Source organism: Pseudophryne corroboree, chromosome 1 (assembly GCF_028390025.1).
Source record: "Pseudophryne corroboree isolate aPseCor3 chromosome 1, aPseCor3.hap2, whole genome shotgun sequence".
Taxonomy (NCBI): domain Eukaryota; kingdom Metazoa; phylum Chordata; class Amphibia; order Anura; family Myobatrachidae; genus Pseudophryne; species Pseudophryne corroboree.
Window position 1 is genome coordinate 1,152,826,323 of NC_086444.1, and position 19,589 is coordinate 1,152,845,911.

Here is a 19,589-nt window from a genome sequence, read left to right on the forward strand (position 1 = left end):
CATTTACTCTTAGCTCATATTGTATCCTGGATTATTACTGTGATTCCTCTGCCATACCTCATTATACCACTGCTATAATAAATACTTAGTATTCCTGCACTTCTGTGGACATTCATTTCCTGCAACAGTGATTGTTATACATTCTAGTCCTGTAATCAAGTCCTGGCTCTTAGCTGTTCTATTACTCACCTGCTGTCCATAATCAGTGTAAAGTGTGCTGCTGCACATTTCAGTATTAAAGGGAGAGTCCATAGTCTGCTAATCTTTAATTCTGCTACAACGTGCTCAAGTTATTACTGTATTCCCCAGTCAAGTCTGGTTAACCATTTCTATGTCACACTGCATCTGCCTGCACCTCCAGTAGTAATTCTCTCCTTGTAACTCACCTGCCAAACATTAGAGGCAGGTGAATCGTAACACATTGCTTGACGCAAGGACTTAGACACCTCACCGCTGATAGAATACAGGCGATTCGCGATATGACTCTACCACAAACGCAGCAACAGATCCGCACTTTCCTTGGAATGTGTGGGTACTGTCGAAACTGGATTCCAGGGTTCTCTATACAGGCTTTACCTTTGCAAGAAATGGTCTCTTCAAACAAACCAGAACGGGTCTCGCACACAGATGAGTCCGAACTGGCATTTGAGAGACTCAAACAGTGCCTATCACAGGCACCTGCATTAGGTATGCCAGATTATGGGAAGCCCTTTGAATTATACGGTACAGAAAGTGCAGGGTGCGCGGCAGGAGTTTTAACCCAGAGACATGGTGATGCCAGCAGGCCGGTAGCTTACTACAGTGCACAGTTGGACACTGTAGCGTGGTCTCTCCCCACATGCTTGCGAAGTGTTGCAGCGATAGCTTTGCTAGTAAGTAAAAGCGAGGACGTAGTGTTAGGACACAACCTGACCATCCATACACCTCATGCAGTATCAGCCTTACTGAACTCCGCCCAAACCAGACATGTCTCATCTGCTCGGTTTACAAAGTGGGAATTATCACTGATGGCCCCTGTAAACATCACCATTTACCATTAAGAGATGCAGCTCACTAAATCCTGCAACTTACTTGCCAAGTGTGCCTGGACAGGCACAAAGGTTGGAGGATGAGAATGATGGTGAAGGAGGATTTGGTGCAGACACTGATACGCATGATTGTATGGAATACCTGAATCAGACTTTCACAGCGAGACCTGACATCAGTGACAACCCACTGGAAGGGGTAGACTTTACCTTTTACACTGACGGTAGTTGCCACAGACAGACGGACTCGGGAGACCTGTGCACTGGATACGCAGTTGTAGATGACGGAGGTATCATAGAAGCTGAACCCCTGGGCCCACTGCACTCAGCACAAGTTGCTGAGTTGGTCACCCTAACCAGAGCATGTGAATTGGCCAAGGATAAGTCAGCTAATATATACACAGATTCTAGGTATGCCTTTGGAGTGGTGCATGATTTCGGGGCCCTATGGCGCCTCAGAAATTTCATGACAGCAGCTGGCACACCTATAGCGCATGCGTCCCACATAAAAAGACTTCTAACAGCGATACAGGAACCAGACAGAGTGGCTGTTATCAAGTGCAAAGCACATACTTACAACCAAGACCCAATTTCACTTGGTAACAGCCGGGCAGACGAAGCTGCTAAATCAGCAGCCAGCACCCCCATACAAACGAACATCACATCACTGATGGCATTTAACACGATCAATACACAACAATTAATTGAAATTAATTGAAATGCAAGATTTGTGTTCTCTACAGGAAAAGGCAATCTGGAGGTCGAAGGGATATGGCCAGGAATCCTCTGGACTGTGGACAGGTGGACAAGGTAAGCCAGTAGCCCCCAGAGCATATCTTCCAAGCTTAGCTGAGGCGGCACACGGTCTGACTCATCTGGGTAAAGAGGGTATGTGTAAACTGGCGGGAGCCTACTGGTGTGCGCCAGGATTCTCTTCTCATGCAGGTAAGAGAGCAATGACATGTTTTACTTGCTTGAGGAAGAATATTGGAAAGTCAATACCAACAGAGCCATCCCATATCCCTCCGACAGACGGCCCTTTTCAGGTAATACAAATCGATTTCATACAGTTACCACCCTGCAGGAATTTAAAATATGTGTTAGTTTGTATTGACATATTTCCAAATTGGGTAGAAGCGTTCCCTGCTGCCACAAATACTGCTACGTTCACTGCAAAGAAAATTGTGAAGGAATTTGTGTGTAGATATGGTATCCCTAGAATAATTGAAAGTGATAGGGGTACCCATTTTACAGGTGAAGTCTTTCAGGTCATGTGCAAACTGATGGGAATTAATAGCAAGCTGCATACTCCGTACCGTCCACAGGGAAAGTTGAGAGGCAGGACTGTTGAAGGGCATCTGAGCACAGAGAGTAACAAGAGATAGAACGGTTGTCGTATCACTTTCTTTTTTTCACCTCCCCCTACATTTTTTCCTTTCTTTTCTCCTTCTTATTTTCCTCCTTTCCCCTAACGAAATGGATCGATCACAAGAGACTGCGTTTCGGGTTCTGTTAGTAATTCTGGTTTTGATAAGGACAGTATGTTTTGGTGAGGGTCCCAGAGAGGTCGAGCAGGGATCTGGAATGGGTTCTGATGGCAAGTACGAATTTGTAGGATCTCAGTATCAGCACATCATTTTGGTAAAAGCTGGCATCAGTAAGCGCTCTGGTAGTCAAGGAGCTCGGAGGCACTGTGAGGGGTTATTGTCTGATGAATATTGCATTTGTAGGAATTGTGAGAATATAGTTGAGGATGGGTGCATCCAGAGATGTCAGTCCAACCTTAATATTGACATGGACCTTCATCCGTTGAGTGATTACCACTCACTAGTGGGTAAGGTCTTAAACCAGACAGAATGCTGGGTGTGCTCACAGGTACCTCAAGGTCAGAGCAAGTCAGGATTAGTACCGTACCCTTTAGCAATAGATGAGGTACTCGAATTACGGGGTGGGAGACCGGTGGACAAGAAATTCAATATTTCTAGGCCCCCTAGTTTGAAGCTCCACCAGTATCATGTAGACAGATCCTTATTATGTTTCAATATTTCCAATTACCGAAAACCGGGAAATTGGGAAGGGACGTGGAATAACCAATGACCTTTTCACACAGAGCTGATAGGATACCCATAGACTCTGAACTTGTACGCCAAATAGCCAACAGTGGGAGGTATTTCAGGTATGGGTATACTCGTGGAAGCAAGACCATGTGGGTTGGAAAAGTATTGCCAGGGTACTGTGCTCATATCATCCAGCCCGATACTTGTACTGAGCAGATGGGAGAACTAGGGATTAGTTTCTTCACTTGGAAAGTTTGTAATATGGTGATGTTATATTTTGTCCCCTATGTTCTCCCAGATGATGCCTATTTCATATGTGGGAAGAAGGCGTACAAGTGGCTTGCCCCGAGCTCAGAGGGATTGTGTTATCTTGGGAGAGTACTGCCAGAGGTCATGACCATAACCCATGATAAGATGAAAGACATTCACCGCAGTGCTCAGGCTCCTTATACTCATACTCACTATGAACACATCGTCAAGAGACACCTCATAGATAGGACGGAGCACGCAGCCTCTGATTTGATCCACGAATCCACCGGGATTCAATTCCTTCTCGCATTAGACATCACCCATACTGCCAGAGGAATTATAAATTATAGGTATATCCATGCGCTAGCGAACTTGATAGATAATATCACTGAGATGTATGACGACACCTTCAGGTATACGGGAAGGGAGTTACAAGCTTACAAGAAGGAACTGATTCAGCACAGGATGGTCCTAAATTATATCACAACCGTGACGGGTGGGTACTGTGTTACTCTAGCAACTCAATATAGGGTGAAGTGCTGTACGTATATTACGAACAGTACTGACGACCCAACGGAGATTATCGATCAAAAGATGGACGATATCTTGCAGTTGAAGTGGGAGTTCAGGAGGAAACACAACCTTACCTTGGCGACTGTGAGTAATGAACTGACCGGCTGGGTCTCATGGTTGAACCCACGAAATTGGTTCTCAGGTTTAGGAGAGTGGGCTCAAAATGTTATTATGAGTGTAGGGAAGTTTCTCCTTTGTATCCTGGGAGTCGTCATAATTATTGGTTTGATATTTAGGTGTGTTCGAAGTCTGGCGCGGCGCAAGCACGGCACAAAGTTGATGAGTCTAAGGAGCAAGGGCGCTGTTATAGCAGCAGATTTAATTTATGACCCATCCATAGAGACCGTGTTATGATAAGGATTGCAAATGAATTTCATGGCCTGTTTCTTTCACCCGTTTTTCTTTTGTTTCTCCCTCTGCCCAGATACATCCATCCGGAAAAGACATCAGCCCTACCCAAAATGTTTATGTGAATGTATTTTAGATATGTGTCTTATCTTCATCTCTGCAACCTCCAGTTAATGGAACACATAGTCAACAGGTGATATCCACATACTAGCACTCACATATGTTCCCCCTCCATGTATCATCAAATAAATGTGCACCATTTGTTGGAACAAGACGAAAAGAGCTCGGTAGTGTTTGTTTGCCCATTTACAGACCCTTAGTACGGGATGAGAAGGATTTAATGTATACTTCGCAATACCTCGAAGCTTATTTAGAACATATACGGCACGATGATACATGCACCTCAGACATGGATTCATACATACATGCTTTTTACTATCCCACTAGGTCATACATTTCCCACCTACAACTCTCTCCGATCATCAAAGCTTCTGTAGATATTGTATAGATATTTTTCTGTTTAGTGATTAGATAGTGGCAGTTATTGGTGACTGCCAAAGGGTGGACTGTCAAAGTCGAAAAATATTGCAGTACACACATCACGTACAAACTACACACAGATGGCCTCCCTGCGTGCACTTGTTCTGTCGTGCGTGCACATATCCGCAATTTGCGTATGGTCGCTCCCGCGGCCCTGCGCATTAGCGCGTGGTATGAGTATTTACGGTAGAGTTTGTGAACGCACGGAAGGCTATCAAAACACATTACATATTTAATCCAAATAGTGCACAATGTACACATAGTATCCCGGCACCACATCAGAAAGTAACAACAGTTTAAATGGTAACAGAACAAAGGGATTCACCTTTACATCATAGGAGGGGACAGAACAAGGTCATAAGGTGGTGTTTGGTATCCAGCTGAAGGGTATTTTAAGGGTAACATTCCGGTGTTGGTTTGAGAAAGATCGCATGTTCCTGCGGATAGTTATGTGTAGGAGCAGAATATAGATATAAACTGTATTTACTGTACATTATGTATGCGGCGGGAATCCAGAGGAGACCACCCACAAGAGCAGTTGGGAAAGACATCGCCTACCTATTCAAACCGACCTATGACCTCTCCTGTACTGTAAATGTGCATTCCTGTGTCCAATGGACAAAGAGATTACAGTATCTTTTGTATTGCTTTTTGGAAGAATTGTATAAAGAGAGCTGCTGCAGGCCTGGTCTGACACAAGACTCACAAAGTTATCTATCAGATGACCGAGGACCGGGCCGGGAAGCGCAAGCGAATCTACTCACGTAGGTACCATTGAATGTAGCCATTTACTCTGTTATATTATATTGTATTGTTTGTATTGTAACCCCCCTTTTAGCAATAATCCACTGTGGTGTCGGAACTCAGCGGTAAAATCACAATTGGTGTCGTGTCTTCATTGCCCTGCTAAGGTTTAAAGCGTATTTTCATTGCATTGCATAACTGTTCAGGGTTTGTGGTGTATCTCTGGGTGTGTACGCGATGTGAGTACTTTGTACCGTCAGCGCGGCGTTTGTACGCCAAGTCCGTACGCAGTACGGGACTTTGTACGCTAATAGCGTACAAAGTGCGCAGAGTGTGTGTTAAGTACAGCGGCCGCAGCGGCTCCATGGTAAAGTGTATTTAATGTGTGTTTAAGGTATGGCTTTCTTTCCTAAGGATATTTCAGCATTATCAATTACATGGAAGAAGATGGACTCAATAAACTACAGTTCTCCTCGACACTCCCAGAAAACGGTGAGTTGACACCCCCGGACGGCCTTTTCCTGTCATTCTTCCTGCGTTCGCCGCTGCAAACGCTTTCTTCATTGTTTTCATCGCTGCCTTGCGCCGGCCGACACCAGCCAGCGAAGCGCCTGCGCATTGCTGCCCCCACGCTTGCGCTCTTCAGACCCGATCGCACTGCTGCAAAAAAATGCAGCATGCAATTGGGTCTAAATGACCCCCCATGTTTCCCTCCTGAACTTTGTTAAAACCCTTGATATAATTGAAAATTTCTATCATGTCCCCCCTTTCCCTTCTCTCCTCCATACTATACATCAGGGGTCTTCAACCCGTGGCCCGCGGGCCACAGGTGGCCCGCTGCTATGGTTTCCATGGCCCGCCGACGCGCCCGCCCGCAGCGCACATATGAACACAAAAAAAAAAAAAATGTTTTTTTCCCTTTCCCGGAGTCATGTGACTCCCCCGCACTGTCACTGGTTGCCTGTGAAGAAGGGGAGTAGCTCCTCTTAGGCTGGTCAGTGGTCTGGTCACCCTTACTGTGTCTCCCTCCCTGTGTCTCCCTCCGCCTGCAGTGTTGAATAGGTGGGTGAGAGCGGCGGGGACCCGGCTGGGGGGGGTGCGGCAAGTTACCATTGAGAGCAGGGGGCAGTGCGGGAACCCGGCGGGCGGGAGCGGAGGGGGTGCGGCAGCATGTATGCAGCCTGAGCATGGCTGTGTGCGGCGGGGACCCGGCGCGGGGGGGGGGGGGGGGGGGCTGCGGCAGGAGAATAAAAGTGTATAAGTGTTGAGGGCAGGGGGCAGTGCAGGAACCCGGCGTGCGGGAGCGGCGGGGACGGGGGTGCGGCAGCCTGAGCATGGCAGTGAATAAATTAGTATTGAGGGCAGGGGGCGTGGCGGGGGACCCAGCAGGGGGTGTATTAAGTATTAAGAGCAGAGATGGCAGGGAGCATGCTTTGACAATGCTGCTGTCTGTCTGTGATGGGGAGGAGGGAGGGTATGATAGCACCTATGTCTTGACATAGGCGCTATCATACCCTCCCTCCCCCCATCACAGACAGACAGCAGCAATATTGTGAAAGCATGCCCACATTATACCCACCAGTCCAGTGATACTGCCGTATGAGTCCAGTTCAGTGCTTACAGACCAACATCTTGAGAATACTCTGCGCATAGCGACTTCTAACATTGATGCCAACATCGACAAGCTGGCCAAGCAAAAACAATGCCAAGTTTCCCACTGATATGAACTTATTATAATAACAAAGGTAAAGTAGACCATGTTTCATTCATTCAATTACAATAATTATCTTTTGAAGTCTTTTTTATGGTCTTATGAGTCTAGAAAAGGTCTCATTACAATCATAAATTAAAATTTAGATTCTAAATACCGCAGTATAGCTTAGTGGCCCTCGGCTTCGTTTCATTTTTTTATGTGGCCCACACTGTCTTAAAGGTTGAAGACCCCTGCTATACATGTTAAGATCTTTTAGCTTTTCCGGTGATGTAGGCCATGTACCATTTTAGCTGCCCTTTGTACACTCTTTAAGCTATTTATATCCTTCTGGACATATGGTCTCCAGAACTGGACACAGTACAGATGCCCCTTCAGGGCTTGGAGCCTGGAGGCAGGCGTCTCCATTGCCTCATGGAGTTACACCCCTGCTCTCTTGCCGCATTATGTTTGAGATGAATAATTTAATACTTTATCAAATACATGCTCATGGTTATCAGCTACGGAGGCAGGAATACAGCTGAGGACAGGCACAGACTGGGGCTGTATAACAAACCTGGCCACGAGTCATGGGGCCCTGGCCTCACAGCATGCCCCTCTCTCTATGCTGGACAGCCAAGTAGAGTGCTAGGAGGCTGAGCAGCTCAGCCAGCCCCGGTCTCTCTGAATGGCCGGACCGGCCCATCATCCCTTCTGGCATTTGCCAAAAGTGCAGGGTGGCCAGCCTGGCCCTGGCTGAGCTACAAACACAAGACAATATCAGTTACGCCTATGAAAGACAAGACATGAAGGAGTGAGCAGATTTCATCAGGCATTGGATATGGGGGGTCATTCCGAGTTGATCGCTAGCTGCCGTTGTTCGCAACGCAGCAATCAGGCTAAAAATCGGCATTTCTGCGCATGCGTATTCACCGCAATGCACAGGCGCATCGTACGGGTACAATTAGCAGCGTGGGTTTACACAGAGTCTAACGAAGATTCCAGTCATACGGCTGAACGCAGGAAGATTGACATGAAGTGGGCGTTTCTGGGTGTCAACTGACCGTTTTCAGGGAATGCTTAGAAAAACGCAGGCATGGCTGGAAAAACGCAGGCATGGCTGGAAAAACGCAGGCGTGGCTGGGCGAACGCTGGGCAGGTGTGTGATGTCAAAAGCCGTCGAAGAGTAACTACAGGGCTGGTCTTGTTTTGCACACAAAAAATTTGCAGGTGCTCTGCTGCACAAGCATTCGCACTTCTGCAAATACACTCCCCAGTGGGCGGCGACAATGCATTTGCACGGCTGCTAAAAACTGCTAGCGAGCAAACAACTCGGAATGACCCCCATGATTCAAACAGCAACAGGAAACCAGATACAATGCTGATGTTTTTGCAGTAGAGCAATTGTGTGCTACTGCGCATGACAAATTATTCTGTTAACCTTTACGGAACGTGTGTTACCATGAGTGTATGCACAAATGCACTATTGCACACGGGATAGCTGGTAACGGAGCATGAGAGGCACAGCAATGGGCATTCCTGGATGGTGGCCATGGGGAGTGCAAAAAAAATCTGCCACATGGGCGGTCTGTATTCTCACTCAGGCACATAGCTGCTGTGTGACCATGTTGTCATGATGATGGGACTATATTATGTGAAGGCCTGGAGCTGGAGCTCCATCCACCCCCATTGCTAATCTGGCCCTGGTCCAGAGTGTTTAGATGTTCCCAGATGTTATTTGTCTGCTGAACAGGTTCAAACTTACCAACATTGTCCTCACCTTGTCATCCTCCCCAAAAGCATCACCTCTTGCTTATTGGAGTACCGTTGTCTTATCACCAATCTCCCTTACCAGTGAAGGGTTAACCCCCATAAAGCAAGACCATCCTGCTACACCTGCAAACACAATCTATTTTACCCAGTGACAAGATAACCTGAATTGGGAGATGCTCACTTGCAAACTAACGTCTAAGAGCACTGCTCCAGTCCCCTTCTCTCCATACATGACCACACTACACTGTACACAGGCCTTAGGCCTACCCCTTTGTAAAGTGAAGCAAGCCGTTGCAGCCAATCTCCTTGGCTTCCACCATGGATTGTCAGATTGGTCCATCACATGGTCATGATGGTGAAAGAGGTAGGGACTGAGATACTCTGGTGGCCTTGACCATCTATCACACTTTGAGGATTGGCTGGCTGCTGTCCCCATTTCTATTTTGACCACAAAGAGCGATGTAAAGCCAATCTCCTCTTCTTACTAACACTGGAGCTTCCTTTATGTCAGACATTCTGACAATAATTTTTCCACATCCAAACAGTACAAAATACTTATTTAGAGACTGCCACTTGGAACTGCCCTGTGTGCATTACCCCACTATGGGGATATCCTATTAGGCCCGGTAAAACATCGGGTGCGAAAAAGTTATGGGTGTAAATTCTTTTGGTCCATATGCTGCAACCCTCATTCAGTTAGTCCCACTCTCTTACATAGAGGTGAAGAATTCTGAAGAAGGATTGTAGGATGTCCCCTTTATGTAGCACAGAGTTAATTTAAGGATTTGGTTAAGTAGTTTGGGATGGACTTTGGCTACAGGGTAGTGATTGTATCAGATTTAGGGTAAAAATTTAAAATTTGTTTTAGAGGTACATGCTATAGGTGCGATTAGGAACCGACGTGATTTTAGTAATTAAGTAACTTATTACATATACACTTTAGGGTGCATTTCGGGTCAAGACTGGCTGGATGGAGCTATCCAAATATTCACCAAGGAGAAGATGTATCAAACATCTGAGAGAGATTAAGAGGCGAAGTTGCCCAAAGCAACCAATGAGCTTCTAATTGTCATTAATCTAGCATGGACTATGAAATACTAGAAGCTGATAACAATCCACATTATCTCTTTCCAAGGATTGATACATCTCCCCTCAAATCCCTAACCCTAAATTTTTTCTAAACACTTGCTTTCAAAGTAAAACCTTAAACTCATGCCTACAGGCCTCCACTTTAGGGGTGTTCACTAAACTGCAAGTTTATAGAAGTGAGATGTTGCTCATAGCAACCAATCAGATTCTACTTATGCTTTATCTAGCGCCTTAAAAAAGATAATAGCTAGAATCGAATTGGTTGCTATGGGCAACATCTCCACTTCTGTAAACCTGTACTCAACTTGAGCTGAGAGTCATTTTCCTGGACCACGGTTTGATGATTTTGGTCTGCCATCTCTCTTCTCTAAAAGCAACTGCTTCATCCAAGGCATTTGTCAGATCTCTGATAGCCTCCCACTTCCTGCTGTAGTACATTCCAGCCTCTGGGAGATTTATCAAAGCTTGGAGAGAGGTAAAGTCAGGGCCGGTTCAGGGGCTTTTTGCGTCCCGGGCTGCAATAGGGGGCGTGGCTTCATACAGGGGGCGTGGTCAGTTACGCCCCCTGTACAGTAGTAGCGCCGCTGAAATGATGTGCGGTGCGCGATGACGTCATCGCGCACCGCACAGCAAAGGTCCTCTCCACGAAGAAAAACTAGACGCTACTTTTCTGTGCGGTGCGCGATGACGTCAACGCGCACCGCACATCATTACAGAAAAGGTCCTCTCCACGAAGGGAAACTTCACAGCGGGCAGCCCACGAACTAGTTTCCCTTCACAGCGGGCAGCGGCAGCGGGGGGCACAGCAGCAGCGGATCTTGCCGTGGTGCGGCGCCCTCCGGATGGCGCCGGCGCCCTCCAGAAGGCGGCGCCCCGGGCAAAAGTCCTGCTTGCCCGTGGCAAGATCTGCTACTGGGTAAAGTACCAACCAATCAGCTTCAAACTGCCATGTTACAGGCTGTGTTAACAAAATGACAGGAGCTGATTGGCTGTTATGTTATCTCTCTCCAAGCTTTGATAAATCTCTTGCTTGCTGTAGTTGGCAGCATTGTTACAATATTTTTTTTTTTCAAAAGAGAAAGTTCACCATAAAAGCAGTGAACAAAGAACACTATATAATGTAAGAAGCATGTGTGAATACAGAATATTGTTTGTTAAATGGTATCATATAATGGTATGCGGTCAATAGATCTACAGTGTTTAGTTAGACAGTCAATAGGTCCACAACATATTGTCGACATGCATTAAGACGACATAGGGGGTCATGCCGAGTTGATCGCACGCTGCAAATTTTTGCTGCCTGTGCAATCAGATAGACGCCGCCTATGGGGGAGGGTTTTTTTGCATAGCAAGGGTGCGATCGCTTGTGCAGCTGAGCTATGCAAAAACATTTTGTGCAGTTTCTAGAAGAGTAGCTTCTGACTTACCCACTGCGATCACTTCAGTCTGTCAGGTCCCGGAATTGACGTCATACACCCGCCCTGCAAACGCCTTGACACGCCTGCGTTCGCCTCACCACTCCTCGAAAACGGTCAGTTGACACCCAGATCCGCCTTCTGCCTGCCAATCTTCTAGCGTTCGCTGCTGTGAACACTTCTGTCGTTGCTCTGGTCAAGACTGGCGACGGCCGTTGCCGGGCAACGACGTGCATGCGCATTGGGGCCTGCGCGCAGCCAAAGTTCAGACCTGTTCGCACGGCTGTGAAAAAAAACAGTTTGTGAATGGGTCGAAATTACCCCCATGGTGAAAGGATTGACATGGTCATTAGGTCGACCTACGAAAGGTCGACAGTGCTTATGGTTGACAGGTTCAAACGGTCGACAGGTTGAAATGGTCAACACGCATATGGTCAACATGAGGTTTGTTTTTTTCACTTTTATCAACTTTTTCATACTTTACCATCCATGTGGACTACTATTGGGAATAGTAAACTGTGCTAAGTAAGCACAGCAGTAGCAGAATGAGGCACCTTGCCATGCAAAGGGACGCAGTGCACTAACTGGTACTCCACATGCACAGACGGTGAAAACAACACCAAAAAATGTTATTGAACTTTTCCTATGTCAACCATTTTCCATGTCGGCCTTTTCATGTGTCTGCCTTTTGTACCTCTTTTCTGCTGTCGACCTTTCATAGATCGACCTAATGACCATGTCGACCTTTTCACTGTTGATCATATGGTGTTGACCTAATGATTGTAGAGCTTCAAGCTCTTACAGTAGACCTATTGATCAGTAACCCATCACAGGGCCGTAACTACGTGTGTGCCAAGTGGGCTTGGCACACAGCGCAGTTGCCCTGAGGGCGCACGGCCAGCGGCATGTAATGAGTCAAATTGACTCATTACATGCCGCTTCTGAAGTCCGCGCCGTGCGCCGCAGCCGCGCTGGAGGAGAGAGAAGCGCCGGAGGCAGCTGAGAAGGAGGAGGAGGGAGGGGGGACTGGAGCCGCAGCAGCGCTATTTCATTGGTAGTAAGCGCCGCTGCAGTATCCCCCTCTCCTTCCGTATTGGCTGCCCGGCGCTGCTGTGGATGCTGGGATGCGGTTCCTCCATCCCAGCATCCACAGCAGCGCCGGGCAACCAATACGGAAGGAGAGGGGGATGCTGCAGCGGCGCTTACTACCAATGAAATAGCGCTGCTGCGGCTCCAGTCCCCCTCCCTCCTCCTCCTTGTCCTATGCCTGCACACTGCACAGAGGGAGATGCCAGCACGAGGAGCCTGTCAGCGGGGAGAAGGTAAGTATATCCCTCTCTCTCTCTCTCTGGGGGACACCGTCTTCCATAATGTGTAAAAAGGGGGACTGGCTACCGCAATGTGTAATAAGGGGTCCTGGCTGCCGCAATGTGTAAAAAGGGGTCATGGCTGCCGCAATGTGTAAAAAGGGGTCCTGGCTGCCGCAATGTGTAAAAAGGGGGCCTGGCTGCTGCAATGTGTAAAAAGGGGTCCTGGCTGCCGCAATGTGTAAAAAGGGGTCCTGGCTGCCGCAATGTGTAAAAAGGGGGCATGGCTGCTGCAATGTGTAAAAATGGGGACTGGCTGCCGCAATGTGTAAAAAGGGGGACTGGCTGCTGCAATGTGTAAAAAGGGGTCCTGGCTGCCGCAATGTGTAAAAAGGGGGCCTGGCTGCCGCAATGTGTAAAAAGGGGGCCTGGCTGCCGCAATGTGTATAAAGGGCTACTGGCTGCCGCAATGTGTAAAAAGGGGGACTGGCTGCCGCAATGTGTAAAAAGGGGTCCTGGCTGCCGCAATGTGTAAAAAGGGGGCCTGGCTGCCGAAATGTGTAAAAAGGGGGACTGGCTGCCGCAATGTGTAAAAAGGGGGCCTGGCTGCCGCAATGTGTAAAAAGGGGGACTGTCTGCTGTAATGTGTAAAAAGGGGGACGCTGTCTGCTGTAATGTATAAAAGGGGCTCTACCTGGTGTAGTGGCGCTACTGTGCAGCGTAATTTGAATAATGGAGACTACTGTGCACCGTAGTATGAATTGCTATTATTTTGTGGCCACGCCCCTTCCCCATGAAGCCACGCCCCTATATATTTTTCACGCGCCTACGGCGCGCACTGCCCCTATCTTGCATGGGGGGGGGGCGCCAATGTCGTTTCTTGCACACAGCGCTAAAATGCCTAGTTACGGCACTGACCCATCATATTGTCTACAAAGATAGAAAGAGCAGTATTGGCATCAATATGAGCTGAGACTGTACATAGTCATTTGACACATATATTTGTTTAATTCTAATTGATAGCTAATCAAAGCAGAATCAAACATCACACAAAATCTGTTATAATGCTTGTAAACATTCTTTGAACAGAAAAGCACCCAAAAATAGACTGAGTTAGATTAATGAAAGAGAAAGAAGAAGCACCTGGTAGAAGATGGGATGGAACATGCAGGGTCGTTTCTGGGGGCGGGACAGTCGTGCAATTGCCCAGGGTGCTGGCCGCAGCCAGTGTGTGCAGTATTCTATGCGGTCTGGTCGGCCGCATAGAATACTGTGAAAATGTTCAACCCAAAATGGAATGTCTAGAAAAGTGTGCAAGCCGTGCGCTGCAGTCCATTTCCTGAGTAAAGTAAGCACGGCATTGTGTAGTGCTGGCGTAGCATGACAATGCAAGTGCACCCCCACACACATACACACATTTAACTACACCACGTCCCACCCCTCTGCTACTTCTGGGAGGGTCAGCCCACAAAAAATCAGTAATTATGGTTTTAATACCATCTGTGGTTGAGCAGAGACGGTTAACTTAAATCAATATTACTGATGTACTAATTAAATGAAATGTGCTTAAGCATGACTATCCTTAAAACCTGGCCTGTTATGGTGCCTGGAAAGCAGAGTTTGGAAAACACTGGCTTAAACAGAAAATGAAATGTCTTTAAAAGCAAATAGCGTGCCAACCCCACTCTTAAAAGGAGCTGTCCAGCGCCGCATACTAATGTCTTTTGGCTCCACCAGGGACCCGTCCAAAGCCTTTAGCGTCTGTCACAACTCCCATTTAGGGAGGCGCTGGCGGGACCTGTCGGCCATCTTTAATTTGGGCAATTACAGAATGGAGTCGAGGTCGAGCGGTGTGCTTCACTTCCACAATAGCCCTCATCCAACGCCCGCACCCTGGTAGCAGCCGCTCGCCTCAAGCGTGAGACTTCGTGACTGAAGACGCCATGGCCAGCGACGTCGCTACAACCGGGCCCGCCGCCAGGCATCGCGAGAACTGGCGCTGCCCCCGTCCTCCCGGCCTGCTACTGCAGCAGCAGCGGGGGGTCCTTGCGCGACCTGTTTAGCTGTCTTCATAAAATGCCTGCTCGCGATGTTTCCTTTTTCCCAAGATGGCGTCGATGCGGGAGAGCGACACCGGCCTGTGGCTGCACAACAAGCTGGGCTCCGCCGACGAGCTGTGGGCGCCTCCGAGCATCGCCTCGCTGCTCACCGCCTCCGTCATCGACAACGTCCGCTTGTGTTTCCACAACCTGTCCTCCGCCGTCAAGCTGAAGCTGCTGCTGGGGATACTGCACCTGCCTCGCCGCACCGTGGACGAGGTGAGCGCCCCCTGCCCAGCCCCAGAGCCTCCCTCTCCGCCGGGTGCACTCTGCAGACTGTGCAGCACTACAAGTCTCGGCAATACGTGCCACACAGGGGGGTGGGAGTCTCCTGCTGCCCCACAGAGAGACACAGTTCGCAGGGACTTGTAGTTCCATCCTTTGCGATGTATGAGATGGTTCTGCAAGTCCTAGCTTTGCAGGTTTTAAGGATTTCCATGGTTGAGCAGAGATGGTTAAAGCAAAGTGACTGAGGTGCTAAGTCACATGTGCTCAAGCTTGCATATCCTTAAAACCTGGACTGTTACTGTGCCATGATTGCAGAGTTTGAGAAATGTTATGACTTAGGGTGCCAAACTCTATCTCCTGTAGATCTGTCCAAATATTAATGTAGCAGGTATTGGGTTTGTGTGCCGCCCGTATAGGGGGCAATTCAGATAAAGTCTACGGCAGTGTTGACATCACAGATGTTCCCCTCACGCCTCTGTGGGGTATGAGGGAACGCCTGCAGGAGCAAAATTCTGTTCCAAATCTATGTATTGCGTCCGTTGCTTTTGTGTAAGCAGAAATCCAACTTAATTAGTGCCATGGGTCTAGTTGAGATGGTAAAAGGCATCTCCAAAGTGCCAGACACAATGTCGGTTGAATAGCTCTGGGCACTGTTCCCGGGAGTTGCTGGAAATTTCATCCCCAGCCCCCTAGAGAACATGTAAACTCCAGAGATTGGGGCCATAGCTGGGAAATCATGGTCTTGATGCTGTCATGCAGAGACGTTATCCGCTACACCTGTATATGTCATATGTTCTTGGCTGGAATTCAGTATGCCAGCTGTTGGGATCCCTGCGCTCAGTATACCGGCGCCGGGATCCCAACCGCCGGTACACCGACAACTATTCTCCCTCTTGGGGGTCCTCAACCCACCTGGAGGGAGAATAAATAGCGTAGTGCGCCACTGAGCCCGCAAGGTGTTTGTGTTTGCCCAGCTGGCGGTCGGAATCCCGGCGCTGGTATGCTGGCTGTCGGGGTCGTAGCCACCGGCATACCGTACTACACCCTGTGTTCTCCCTGTGTCTGCATAGTCTAAAGCAGTGGTTCTCAAACTCTGTCCTCAGGACCCCACACAGTGCATGTTTTGCAGGTAAACCAGCAAGTGCACAGGTGTATTAATTACTTACTGACACATTTCTAAAGGTCCACAGATGGCGCTAATTATTTCACTTGTGATTCTGTGAGGAGACCTGCAAAACATGCACCGTGTGGGGTCCTGAGGACCGAGTTTGAGAACCTGTGGTCTAAAGAAATAGGTTTGTTTGTTTCCACCCAATTTGCACTGATGTTAGTGTCTGTCTGTGACACAAACGTCTATCCACCGATGTGCTCTAATAATCTGACTGTGCGGGGCTGGTTAGGGGTATTAAAATAAACCATAATAATATTTGTAAATAAATCCTGTCCTGACTGCAGCCAGGCATGAACTTGCGTGTGCTGTGGGACAGTGCAGCTGCAGTGGTGCTTTTCTTGCACATTAAGTTTTGACTATTCTCAGAGCCATTTCATGCCACATGCAAAGTAGTTTGCGGAAATCAGAGGAAGTTGCTGAGTTTCTATCAGTTCATGATAAGTTCTCGAAAGATGTTGGTTCTTCTGTTTTTATTGTATAAAGGTGCTATCAGGTTTCAGAACTACTGTGAATGGCAGGGTTATTTATGTCTGCGGGTTAAGTATGAATGTCAGTATACCTGCAACGGCATCCCGGCTGGCAGCGGTGCGAGCGCAAAGAGTCCCTTTTACGGGCTCGCTGCACTCTACACAGGTTCTGTTCCCACTCTATGGGTGTTGTGGACACCCACGAGTGGTAATAGCCACCGTGAGCTGGGATTCCGGTCGTCGGTGTTGTCAGGATTCTGGCGTCTATATCTTGACTGCCGCCACATTACCTGCATCCCATTTGTTCTGTGTAAAACCGCTATTTTAACATTTTTAAATACAGCTTATTCCTTATTCATATTTGCACTATGTTTATTTTACATTTGTTGCCTTTTTAATATATATTGCATTTATTAGATACTTAGGATTGTGATATGTGTTCTGTTCATTCAGCTGCAGCTCGCTAAGTACAGGTCTTTCGTGTACCAAAGTAAAAGCGTACATGCATGCATGCATGGGAGTGCCAGTTTATTGGGGGGTTATTTGTTTTATGCGCAGCATTAATGAATGGTTTCCCAATGTACAATTGTTTCTCTGTTTAGGCGTGAATGCCGCAAGTGCACTGATTTCTGTTGGCAGGCTTCTCAGGTGGCGAGTAGAAATGTGTGAAAAGTCCGTGGTTTGGGCGCCCAGACTACTGTTTAAGAATGCTAGCAGGGACTTCTGACTGTTTAGCTGCTGTATGGGGATAAACTGGGTCTATTTGGGTGCGACAAGTGGGATCATGAGCACCCAAAAACAACTCAATTGCTCCTTGGGGAACCTATTTAATTAGCGCTGCGTGTAAAACAATTGAATCACCCCCCACCCATAATGGTCACTTTTTGCAGACCTACTGTTATATACTTTCATTTTGCATAGTACAGTTGATGGGCACAATATTGGGTCTCCTACTGGCTCATTACCCAGCAAAAGATTCACTAATAAGCATGTAGCACAGCCCTATCCTTTACCCAATCCAAAATGCCCGAACCTAGGTCAAATATCTTACCCTAAAATACGTTTGTTTAGCTTTTTAAACTAAAGCCAGGTACACAATAGACGATGCGTGTACCCTGCCGATTGGATGGTCAATGTAACGATGCATCGGCTGTCCCGTACACACTGATATACCGCATGATAGCATTCATATCTGCACTCCCTGCATCCTGTCGTTTGCTGGGTAGTTCTGTCATGCGTACAGCGCGCCTAGCAGGACGACCCACGGGAGCTCGGGGCAGTGGGTACGCACTAGACAGTGTGTGCGATATGTCGGTCCGGTCCCGCCGATATGTGGTGTGGTATCCAACTTAAATCTTCAAAGTGGCTTTAGCACTTAATAAAACGTATTCACATACAACATCCCCTGAATGAGGGAACATGCAACACCTATAACCATAAGTCAGTCCGCGTATCAGTGTGCAGACACAGATCAGTCCTAAACACTCCTAACAGTAAGGTATTGATCAGTCTCCTCTTGTTCATGTCTAGCATACAGACATCACTGGCAATGAGCCTCCTGATCTCATAATTACCTTTTGCAGTCATCCCTACTTGACAGTCCAGCTGGAATCCTAATTCCTCGTAAGTCTCTTGCAGCTCTCTTGTATTGCTGTTTATGCCCCCTCCTGTTCTCGTGAGCTTGGGTTCTGGGTATCAGGGCAGCCGTTCTACTTAGCTTCCCAACTAGTGATCTTTCTGGGGTGGTTTAGATCTCGGACTCTGACTAGTCGTCCCGGATACCCTGCGGAAAGCAGCGTCCTCATGTCTGGGTGTGCAAATAGAAGACGGACACTGTCCAACAAAGGGGCATAATCGCAGAATATAGGGGAGAGCGGTGGTCTCCTCTCTAGGAGTTAACCTAGGAGTCTTCTGGTGCTAGTGGCGGAACTAGCGAGCGGTGGGCCCATGTGCGAGAAAATGCTTTGCCCCCCCCCCCTCCCAAATCCCGTCAAAGTCCACCCCCTCACCCCTGGAGAGGGTCTGGTGAGGGGGACCTGCTTAGGGCCAGAGAAATGGATACTTAGCAACAGTGCCGTAATTAGACATTTTAGCGCTGTGTGCAAGAAACGGGAACATGCAAAACAGGGACAGTGTGCGCTGTAGTCGTGCGCAAAAAAATAGGGGCGTGGGGAAGGGGTGTGGCCACAAAATACCAATTCGTATAACTGTGCACAGTAGTCTCAATTATTCAAATTACGCCGCACGGTAGCACCACTACACCAGGTAGAGCCCCTTTTGCACATTACGGCAGACAGCGTGCCCTTTTTTGCACATTACAGCAAACAGCGTGCCCTTTTTTTGCACATTACAGCAAGCAGCGCGCCCTTTTTTTGCACATTACGGCAGGCAGCGCGCCCTTTTTTTGCACATTACGGCAGGCAGCGTGCCCTTTTTTTGCACATTACGGCAGGCAGCGTGCCCTTTTTTTTGCACATTACGGCAGGCAGCGTGCCCTTTTTTTTGCACATTACGGCAGGCAGCGTGCCCTTTTTTTTGCACATTACGGCAGGCAGCGTGCCCTTTGTTTTGCACATTACGGCAGGCAGCGTGCCCTTTTTTTTGCACATTACGGCAGGCAGCGTGCCCTTTGTTTTGCACATTACGGCAGGCAGCGTGCCCTTTTTTTTGCACATTACGGCAGAGTAGATGATAGATAGATAGAATAGATATACTTGCTGTTTCCGCTGGCTCAGGTTCCTCGGTGCAGCTTCTTCTGGCAGATCCCGGGCAGGGGAGAAGGAGGAGGGGGACTCGGGAGCCGCAGCAGCAGCT

At 48.0% G+C, this 19,589-nt stretch overlaps 2 protein-coding genes across 3 annotated transcripts in view; one reads left to right on the plus strand and one right to left on the minus strand.

Annotated features, from left to right (window-relative positions):
* The window catches only part of LOC134928790 (NELL2-interacting cell ontogeny regulator 1-like), a 150,488-nt gene extending 136,212 nt beyond the window's left edge, over positions 1 to 14,276 (minus strand). Inside the window, exons 1-2 of the mRNA XM_063924792.1 lie at positions 13,954 to 14,276; positions 11,516 to 11,786 (exon numbers count right to left, since the gene is read on the minus strand). The gene's annotated coding sequence lies outside the window, so the exon portion shown is untranslated. The remainder of the gene's footprint in view (positions 1 to 11,515; positions 11,787 to 13,953) is intronic.
* A 336-nt stretch (positions 14,277 to 14,612) lies between these two features.
* NELFA (negative elongation factor complex member A) overlaps positions 14,613 to 19,589 on the plus strand; it is a 56,510-nt gene continuing 51,533 nt past the window's right edge. Inside the window, exon 1 of one of the 2 annotated variants that reach the window (XM_063924779.1) lies at positions 14,613 to 15,128. In XM_063924779.1, coding sequence (XP_063780849.1) covers positions 14,919 to 15,128 — 210 coding nt within the window. In that variant the 5' untranslated portion in view covers positions 14,613 to 14,918. The remainder of the gene's footprint in view (positions 15,129 to 19,589) is intronic. The other variant, XM_063924777.1, reaches the window with a different exon arrangement.